The 11131-nt window shown below is 36.2% G+C and overlaps 1 protein-coding gene across 1 annotated transcript; it reads right to left on the bottom strand.

The window, feature by feature from the left end:
- Positions 1 to 428: 428 nt before the first annotated feature.
- Positions 429 to 10495, bottom strand: LOC134853864 (solute carrier family 12 member 8-like). The gene is made up of 8 exons (XM_063869812.1): positions 9249 to 10495; positions 8865 to 9032; positions 8431 to 8584; positions 6100 to 6255; positions 5535 to 5687; positions 3224 to 3355; positions 2777 to 2965; positions 429 to 2389 (listed from the first exon to the last, which is right to left on the bottom strand). Exons 1-8 carry the CDS (start codon positions 9774 to 9776, stop codon positions 1266 to 1268), a joined length of 2604 nt encoding a protein of 867 aa, XP_063725882.1. The 5' UTR covers positions 9777 to 10495; the 3' UTR covers positions 429 to 1265.
- Between the last annotated feature and the right edge of the window lie 636 nt (positions 10496 to 11131).

Here is an 11131-nt window from a genome sequence, read left to right as displayed (position 1 = left end):
GCTGTAACATTGAGCTCATCTTGTTTTTTTTAGCAGAGAAAGAGAAAGTAAAGATACGGTGAGAAAATAGCACTAATTTATGCGACTTGGATGAGAAAAATATAGATTCGTGTGATAACACAATTTTTCCCGTGTAATATATTTCTACTCAAACCCATTCTAATCAAAATTAACAAGTTGTTTTAGACATCTCTTATACAAGTGTGAAATTTACTTTTTTGTTCCGACCATTGGAAATGGAGAGGAACTTTGTATCGATGTGTGTTATGGTTTTCTTAATTTATATATTTGGTTTCGTAAATATCTTTAAGTTATCTCAGATCGATGACAATCTAAAATGACATCCAGCTGATACTTATTATATTCAGATACACTACGAAATACAAGACAAGCTATACGATCGATCGAGTCGTGAAAATACTGTTCGAGATTATTATTCTTCTAAAAATCATGGCAACCTTCTTTGGAACATTCAATGTTATGACATCGTCTGAACTCAACAACTCAGATTGACATTTTCTATCAGCATGCTAGAGGATATCTAAATAAATTGAATCTATTTTCAAATTAAATAGAATTTCAAATAGAAAGCACCAAAATTCACATCTTAAATAACTGGATGAAGACTTATTCTCATTTCATCGAATTGCTAAATTTATATACAAACGGACGAGCACAGTTAGGTAGTTCACACATTCAGCAACTTTTCATGATATAATCATTTAACTAATCATTCAATGAACAAAAAGCCAAAAAGTTCCACAGCAACATTTACCCTTTATGATTGCATGGAGTTATTCCAAGAAATTTCTTCTAAGTTTAAAGTTGGTTCAAAACACTGAAAGCATCAAAATCTTGGCTATTTTGCTTTGAAAAATCTTAAATTGATGTGACCAATTTTATGGGAAGGCAAAGCATCTTTAAAAGCATGCATCAAGATTATTATAATTATTGCAAGTCATTTAATATAACCAAAATATACATTAAATCTTAATAGCAACGCTCATTTGTCCCTGATAGTGCAGAATCGGTATTGTTAGTGACGTCACTTTGTCGGATACGCAGAGCCCTCGATTCAATTATTTCGGATGCAGAAAAATAGAGAATGGCAGCTTTTATCTGATTTGTAAAGACTCACTTCTATGAATATTCTAAGTCATGCAGTTGATCTGATTTTCTAGACTCAATTCTAAAATAGTTACATCGATGTCCAAAATAACCCATCGTGCATAAACACTTTCTGCCAGTTAATCTATCGGCTAATTTCAATACTGTCCAAAAGATTCCGATGTTTCGTTTTTGATTTTGGTCGACTGGTGATACTTGCCCCTCGATGAGAAATCATCATTTTCCTCTGTCAATTGACTCGTAGCAAAATCCGGCTTCTCCATTGGCGGTGAAATGACCATCTGGTCGTATTCATCTTTGTTGCTTTTGAATCCGAAACAAGAAGCTACTACTGAATGCAGCCAGTGGAAAAAGTGGAAATTTGAGACCCCTGGATACACTCCTGGATTCGCTTGGCCGATGTACACGTAGATTAGGAGAGTGATAGTGATCATGATGAGAGCCAAAAGCCAGTTGGTTAAGAACATCAGAAATAGACAAACTCCACAGTTGAATAGAGATAGCCATCTATTGCACAGATACATGTACCACCTTTTGTGTTTCTTTCTAGGCGGCATATCTACTGTTGCTGATATATAAGTCGATTCATCGTCCAAATTACTTTTCCGGCTAATATTGCTCAGGTATTTTGCTGGCGAATCCGGACAAGAGTCGTCCTTTTTCTCCCCGTCCAAAACAGACCCGTATGCAGGTGGCGCGTCGTGAGCATTGCCCCCGTGTTGATAAGGGGGAGGGGTTTTGGACCGGATATCTGTCGGCGTCTGTGTACCACTACGTGTCGATAAGGGTGCTGTTTCTCCTGGATACTTCTCGTCTCCATCCCTGTATTTTGAGATCTTCATCATTTTGTCGTATGACATTGCGATTGAGAAATATGCGAAGTTGATATACGCATAAGTCAGCAAAAATGGTAGAGTGACTACAGTTCCTAGAAAATTTATTTGGCCAACTAGGATGAAAATAAGAGAGATCAGCCCTATGAAGAGGGTCGCGTAGAAGGGTTCCCGGTTGGGACCCCTTCCCATCGCCAGGAATGACAGAATCGGGAAGTTCTTCTCTACTGTAATACATTGGAGGATCCTAGGAGCTCCGTACAGTCCTCCGAGGGAACTCGACAGTGATGAGATGAAGAGTCCCATTACCCAAACGAAACCGATCAGTGCCACTTTTTCCTGGATGAGACTGTCGGTTCGGAGGGAGTCCCGCAAGCATGTGTAGCCGAGGATGAAAGCGTGTGTCAAGTAGAGAAAAGTGCTAACGCCTGAAAACACAAAAACATCAAGTTTTATGAAACACGGTTTATGAGGCAAAATTAACAAAAAAAAAGAAATAAGCGGTCGAAAAGAAAATTTTAAAACTTTTAACAGCATTTTTCTAGAATAGTTTTTTAATAATTCAACAAATACCGACATATTTACACCAACAAGTTGATACTCTTCGATGCAAATCAGGATACTTCATTGAGTTGAAACGCAGCAACTCACACAATTAAAACTGAGTTATTAAATTCTGAAGCTTTGTGTTGAATTTTGAAAAAGCAATACATCGCTCACTGAGAAAGCTTATAAACAATAGATCCGGGATCAACTCCGCCAAGACCCATGAGAAATGTTTAGCCAATCAAAAGGGTCATTGAATCATTCCTAACCTATAGCCGAGAAGGTTCCGTCGGGAATATTCTCGCTCGGGTTTCTCAGATCGCCCGACATGTTAATGCCCGCCATCACTCCCGTCACAGTGGAGAAGAACACTCCAAATACTGTGAAGAACCCGTAGTCCTCATCGAAAGCTGGCTTGAAGTTCTCCCCCAGCAACCCCACGTGATATCCCACAACTCCTAAAATGATTGTTTCTTACTTGCAGAGCGCCCAAAAAATAATAACACCAGAAAAACTCATTGATAATTTGCGATGTTTTATTACTAAAGTTGTAAAAGCTAAAGCTCCCCGAGTTGTGAAAAAAACTTACGATACCCTAAAAAACGATGCATATTATCTTAAGCAACTAGAATGGTTTGAAAACGGTTATGTCAGTTGTTTCGTAATTATGTTTAAAAATGTAGAAAACGATTCCGTGTATATCGGGTGATATTGACCTTCATCTTCATCTGTGGATAGAAATGAGCCGACGATGAAATCCATGGCGGACACTGCGAGGATGAGGAGAAGGAGCAACTGCACCTTCACCACCCACTTCACTCCTGCCACGTTGATTGCAATTAGAATGACTGAAAAACAATAAAGATGGTAATAATAGTTGACATTGCAACCACTATTTCCATAGTCAGTGCTGCCCACTTGAACGTTTCTTCAAGCAGATCTCTTTCATATAACTTTTTTAAAATTAAGTTTTTAAAAACCAATAGTTCCAAAAATTCTTTCAGAAATTATCAATCTGGTTCTAATCAACCGAACTCTCATTCAAAGGATGACACCTATAGTTGATATCATTTATTGCTCGTGGCTTTCATTTTCCACGGCGCATTTAACCATTCAAGTTTACTTTTTCAAATAAGTCCATAATCGTATTCTTTGAATATGTTGACCATGCATCAGAAACACTTGTCTAATCCAAGTACTCGAAGCCTTTGCTTGATAACACTAAGCACTATTCAGACTCCCTTCCAAATTCGGAGGATAGAATTTTCACTATCTCTGAAACTTAAGCTTACACAGAAGCTAAACTGCACTTCGCAAACACCAGTGAGAACACGACAAAAAGCAGCTCTATAAAGTGCAATAGGAAAAAGTAGAAAAGCTTCGAATTAGTAAAAGTTCGGCTGTGTCTCGGGTTCGATCTACGACCGAGAGAATACGAGTCTCACGCACTTACAACGCAGTCACTGAGCTTTACAAATTGCAAACACTAGCCACAAATAGAGCAGAGATACAGAGGTCAAGCAGCACCTCGAAAATTTGCGAGAACACGACCAAAAAGCAGCTCTATCGTGTGAAATAAAAAAAAGTAGAAACAAGCCTCAAATTGGCAAAAAAAACTCGGCCTGGGCCACGTGTAGGATCCGAATCTGCGACCTACTGCAATGAAGACATTTTGAGTCTCACGCACTATCCACTCAGTCAAACAAGCTTAACAACCGACAAACACTAGTCACGAATGAAGCAGGTACATATACTAAAAACGTGTCAATTTGATTCAGCAGATGTGGCACCAAATACAAATAGATTCAATTTAGCATATAAATATTTGGAATATAACAAACTGAAGACATCCACACTAACTTTCACACAGAGGCGAACTTGCACTTCGCATACACAAGCAAAATTATGGTCGATAAAGCTACTGGGAAAAACTGAACGAGTAAAACTTTGAGTCTACAAATTTTCTTAAGTGACGAACGCCAATTATCAGTCACATAATTGCTAAGGCATGCAAGCTAATTATGACGCATAAGCAGTACATGTCAATTTGAAGAAAAGAAATTTGCCAACTAACAAGCCTCAATTTATAGAGCGGACGCATTTTAGTTAGTATACGAAAAAGTTCACTAAAATCTCCCCCTAAATGACCAACCGTAGAACTTCCCACCAAGCCGCGTATTAAATTTGAAAATTAATTCTGTATAATATATGCATTTCGAAAAAACACGCACATAAAATTAGTTGTCACAATTTTTTGATGTGGGATTGCATTTGAATGCTGTTAATAACCTAAACAAACATAATTTTAATCAATTTTCTCTAAATAAACATAATTTTCTATAAATCTAAGGTATACTCAAAAGTTATTTCCTGAAAAATCCATATTCCCCCCCCCCCCCCTAAATCAATTTGGGATGGGAAGGGCGGAAATTGTACTGATCCATCAGTGTTAATATCCTAAGTATTGGCTGTACTGAACTTTCAAACTGATCAAACTAAACTTTCAAAATGAACACATTTTGTCGCAACATTTGCGTCGCAACAATATTTGCAACTTAGGTTGGAAAAAAAGAAAAGATACTTATATACAAGCTTTGTCATAAACATTAAACACAAGCTTTAAGAAGTCATACTTAAAAATGCATCAACTGCGTTAACTTAGTACTATTCGAATGTCGAAGCACATGCTATGAAAAAGCTGTAAAGGTGCCCCATAAGTGGCACCAATATTTGCGACAATATTTCGCAAGTGTAAAGCCAACAAAATGTCAAAGAATCATCTTGTTCTAGCTATTTCTTCTTTCAAAACCGATGATATCGGACTTCATGAACATCACCCCAAACTAACGAAGTGAACTATCATCCCTCTAAAATTAAATAGCAAAATTAAACAATAAATCAACAAGCGAAATGCTTGAGATCCGAATGAATGAAAAAGAATGTGTTCAACCAACTGAACAACATCTCCCTGAGTTTGTTTACGAAGAAGATCGTTCACTCGGGTCATTATATGGCATATCTGTTTACCTAGAGTGACGATTGCGATTAGTTTCATCAGCCACTGGTTCGTGATGACCAGAAAGAGGGCGATGGACTCTGCGAAGCCAGTGCAGTAGAGAGCCACGCCCACTGCCTGTGCGAATGCATACACTATACCAATAGTCGAACCCAGTTTGGCACCTGCAACACATCAACTCAAATTTTGAAACGGGCAAAGAAGAAAGAGATCACGTTTTTTTAACAGATAAATTCATTTTGCTATTTCTCCCGACACAACTAAATATCACACAACTAAATATCACACATTTTCTAAGCTGCAAATCTATTTTCGGTCAAATTCAGTAATAGTTTGACAAAGGCCTTGCGTTTTTTAAGCTCATGCATATCTATGGTTCGGTATTTATTGGATTTTTAAGAACATCTATATTGTATATTGTTTGGTCTAAAATGGCTACCAGAAAACAGCACCAAATAAGGACGCTTTGAATGAAGAGAGAGTTAACTCAAACAGGATGTTGGTCAGAATAACTCAAATGCAATGTAGTGTATTTTGTGTTTGTAGTACAGTGTAGTGTAGTGTAGTGTAGTGTACCTAGGATGTGAGATAGTAGGAAGTAGATGCCGCCTGCGTCTAGATGGAGTCTCTCACACACTCCCACGGCGGAGAGGAGGGTGATGGTGGCCACACTCACAGCTATCAGGATGATCAGAAACGACAGACCCACGCCCGCATTCGCCACCATCCAACCTACAATACACAAAAAATTACAAATAACGCTAGGTAAAATCAAGTTTGTGTGCTTTTAAGAGTCAATTTCAATTTTTACTAAAAAGATTGGATAGAAGCATCTAAACGGAAAACGTTAAAAGTTTTTCAGACTTTTTCGCCCATTTTTTTCCCACATGCTATGTTAAAAAATCTTTCTCGACTAGAAACGCATTGATCCGACCACTTAACTTGCCTCAACTCAACTTTGAATGATTTCAGAGCCAGGTTAATTCAACTAGTACGCGTTATCCGAACGAAATGTACTAAGCTCCATCATCTAATTATGCAATTTTCAAAACCCATTAATTAAAAAAAAAACTATTGCATATATGTTTAACTTTTTTGACTAAATAGAAAATTTGACTGTGCATCTATAAAACTAACCCAATTAGAAAAAAAACTTGGTCAGCTGGTAAACTTTTTCATTCGTCTGGGAAAACTTAAATTTAGAACAATTTCGAAACTAAAATTCATTCAAAATTTTTCGTGCAATTTGCAAATTCGTTTTTGAAGAAAGTAATTTGCATTCCTTAAAAATTACTATTGATTATCCTTATCGCTGGGGTTAAACTAAATGGGATAAGTAATCGCGCAAAACCAATGACAACCAAACACTGTTTGCCTCTCTTAAGAATTAACTTGGTATATTTATTTAAAAACTATAAAAACAATATTTCTTTATTTTTTTTCTATATTAATTTTGTTTGTTATCATTATGTATTCGGGTAGACTCTCGGCAGTGTGTTCGTTTAGACTCATTATGTGCTCGGGTAGACTCTCACTCTTTAGTCTATCCTCTTCATTCTGGTATTTTGTACAATAGTTTATTTAAAAATCCTTAAAAAAATTTAAAAATAACTGTTGTATCTGTACTTATATGATTATGGAGACATAAATTCTTTCTTTCTTGAGCTGAATTTGAGAATGGATCAAAATTCAAACCTCGAAAAATCTAATTTGAGCCTGAAAAACAAACATTTCTCGGAAAAGAGCGAAAACGACCACTAAATAAGTCTGCATTTCGTTCAGTGACCCTTGATAGCCTATATTAACATCCTCAGCGTCCATTGCACTTCAGCGCTAGGTTATATGCATAGACTGAAATACCAGTGAACACAGAAGTTGATTCTAAAACAATAGCCAAAAGACAGTTGGAAAATAGTCAATGAACGCAAGAGACAGAAAAATACGAAAACTTTGAAAAATATGATCTTTTTGAAAATATTTCAACTTTTGAATTTCAAAGAAAAAAATTGCTTTAAAAATGCATGACATTTTAGAACAATTTATGATTGACATTTCTGTGATAAAATTAACCCAATTTGAAAAAACTGGATCAATAGATAAAATTTTCATTTGACTGGGAAATTCGATAATCAAATCGATTACTAGAAATTGATTACGTTTTTGTGCACTTTACCTCTCACTGTTTGATAGTGAGCACACTAAGAGCAAGTAAACAGAAACAAAAACCGAGTTGAAAAATCGCAACTTTCGAAATTTAAACTAAAATATATATGGCCTTAACCCTCTTTGAATTTCAAGACGAATGTATGATTGACACTGTAGTAATAAATTCAACTAAATTTGGGAATACTGGATCAATATGATAAAATTTATTTCGCTGGGAAACTCGATAGCTAGTTTCCACTTTCGAAACTAGAAGTCGATCACGTTTTTTTGGTGACCTTTTCAACTTTCGCAGTTAGATAGTGAGTTTGCCTTCTTTTTATCAAAGGAAATGAACTTTAAAAAAATCAGAAGTCAAACCGCGAAAAATCAAATTTGAGCCTGAACATATTTTAAGACTTTTTCTTAAAAGAAAAAACTAAAAGAAAACAATTATCGCGACCTATATAAGAGCCTCAACTACGTTCATCGACTCTTAAAAATGTGGGACTTAGGTGGGAAAAACCGATTTCGTAGTATATCATACTCGTTTCACATGCTTTATTCCGTGCGTATAAATGCTAACAAATCAAACAGAAGCTATCATTTTTCAAGAATGGACCTCACGGTAAGGCATGATTAATTTTCAGAATTATTTAGGATTTTATGTTCTATGGTTCGCTTTTTTTATGCTGCAAAAATTCGAGTATCCCTTTAAAGACAAAACGAACAGATGAGAAAAACTGAGAACAAATTTCTTCTCACCTGTTCTGAGAAAGACGATCACTCCGAATATGTTCATCATAGTGGACGTGAACACTCCATCCCACGTTCCGAATAGCACAGGCTCCGTGATGAAGAAGTTAGCTTTCCACCAGGGCTTGCTGTACGTCTGGTCATCCTGCTCGTGGAACAACTCCTAGGAAACAACTAACTTATTAAATGAGAATTCAGTTATCAAATGACCAAATATAGCCAACAGACAGTTGGAAAAGATAGTTGAGTTTTCCTTATTTAATCAAAGGAAATGAACTGAAATTTAAAAATAAAAGGTCAAAACGCGAAAATGTAAATTTGAGCTTGAACAAATTTAAAGCCTTTTTCTAATACAAAGCGAATAAAAAAAAGATTATCACAACCTATATCAGAGTGTGCACTACGTTCATCGACTCTTAAGAAAAATAACCGAAAAAAATTACTTTAACATTAGATGTTCCTGAGCTGACGTTGGGACTACTTTCATCTGGTGCCGTTGTCGAGGGCGACTTGTTTCCGCCTAGGAGTCTCTGAGATGATGGCGTGCTGGTTTTCTCACCCAGGCCAAACTTTGACCACTCTAAGTTTTGTTTACGGGAAGATCCATTGGGCTAAAACCGTAAGTAGTAAAACCTGAAAACTAAGTAAATTCTCGGTTAAATTCATTTGATGAAATATTATCGCGGCTAAAATTTGTTTATTTGATGGATGAGTATGAATTCTTAAGCAACAAATGAAAACCCATCAAATTATTGTGATTGTACGGGATATTAAGCTAACAATAGCTTAATTGGGAACAACTCAGACGAATTTAAACAGCTGCTAACCGTTGATTTGGAATCCATCATCGAAGGAGATGAATTTTCCGACATTTTAGATTTACTATGTTTGCCTCTTCTATCCGAAGATACTAGACGTTTCCAGGTACCTCCAGTCGCGGTCAGAAACTTCGATGTCTCGCCACGATTCCAAGGAGGTACAAACTGATCTGAACTACTTGTGTTCCCTGAACCATTCAATTGCGAAGATTCTAAATTTTTGGCACCTATACGATTCCCGCTATCCGATACCCTGTTGGCACCTTGACTTGGACTACCAGGGTTTGGAATCTGGTCGTCACCACGTGGGAACCGAAAGAAATCGGCAAAGCTAGCCGACACGCTACCGGTGTAACTTCTCCGCCTCGGTTCGTTCACAACTCCGTTATGTTGACCTTGATTTGAAATTAAAGGTTGAGAATCGTCAGATTTATTGAAATCGACGGAGCTATGATATGAGGTTGATTTATTGCTAGACTTCTGATCGTCGACCAGTAATAATTTCACGTCCTCCAAATTATCATCGTCCCATTTCATCTGTTGAGACTCATTGAATCGCAAAAATATAAGTAGATAAAATGGAATCAAGCTTTTCGGTTATTGCATCGATGTCACGGGTTAAACTTGAAGAATGAAATAATAACGAGACTATTAAGGAACACGTGGGATGCTCTTGGGATCCATTGCATAACCTGAAAAAAAATGTATAGACTGAGTTACAATTGTGACCATATTTCATCTAATAGGGATAATAAGGATCCTTTTGAGAATGGTTTTTAATTTTTTTAAAAAACAAAAGAAAGAATATACTTTCAATTTCATCTAATCTAATTCACAAATAGTCTATTTGAGAATATAAATTAAAAGGAAATGATATGAAAAGCACGACACGATAAGTTTTCTGAACACCTCAAAAATGGTGATAAAACTATGTAAAAGTTGAGTTAACAAGTAAAATACATCGAAGTAGTTTCATCATATTTGACGCTAACTGAGAACCGGACGAAAAAGCGAAGTAAATGTAAATAGAGCAACAAATGTTTTCATTCCCAGTACAGTTCGCATGGGAGAATACTAATTTTTATAGCTGAACCGTTAGGCTATTGGAAGGCATCTATAGTGGTGGTATAGTAACGTCATACATCTCCAAGCAAGCAAAAATAGCCTTTTCACATTGAAAACTGAGACTTCCAAATCAAATGGAATAAATGAAGTACTCTCAAGATGTACTCTATTTTCAGTTATGACCGGAAGCAGATCTGATTAACAAAAATAATTTTAAAAAATAGGAAAAAAGTAGCAAAAACTCAAGAAATAAGCTAAATATATACCTTGCTAAGATTAACTAGGTATATTTTTAGCTTATTTCTCTAGTAAGCGCTATAAAATTCATGGTTTGGCCAAAAAATAGAAACACTGTTTTAGTAATTCAATGATATTTTTTGTTCAAAGACAGACGTCACAGCGGCCCAGGAAATTAAGAACAAACACTTCCTTTTGTGAATTAAAATGTTTCACTCTGTTTGACATTTTAATTTGATGTTGCGGCACTAAATTCTATAGTAATTCTTTTAAACCAACGCTTATAAAATGAGTTACCGTAATTTTGTCGTCTTCAAAATGTAAAAAAAGATAGGTACCTTCAGGAGGAGACTGCGTTTGTAATATATTCCATGTTATATGAAAGATTTGCGTTTGTAATATATTCCATGTTATATGAAAGATTTTACTAAGATCCGCCCACCAGGTCTGTGATTTTAGCGACAACTGGCAGAAAAAAAATTGAATTGAATGGTTTAGTTGGACAATTTCAGTAGTAAGCTAGCATGCAGATTTCTGAAACATATTAACTTCGAAAGACTGAAGTGTTTTCCATCACAAGGGCAAAAATC

Source organism: Symsagittifera roscoffensis, chromosome 9, assembly GCF_963678635.1.
Source record: "Symsagittifera roscoffensis chromosome 9, txSymRosc1.1, whole genome shotgun sequence".
Classification (NCBI taxonomy): domain Eukaryota; kingdom Metazoa; phylum Xenacoelomorpha; order Acoela; family Convolutidae; genus Symsagittifera; species Symsagittifera roscoffensis.
This window is presented reverse-complemented; position numbering and strand designations above follow the sequence as displayed.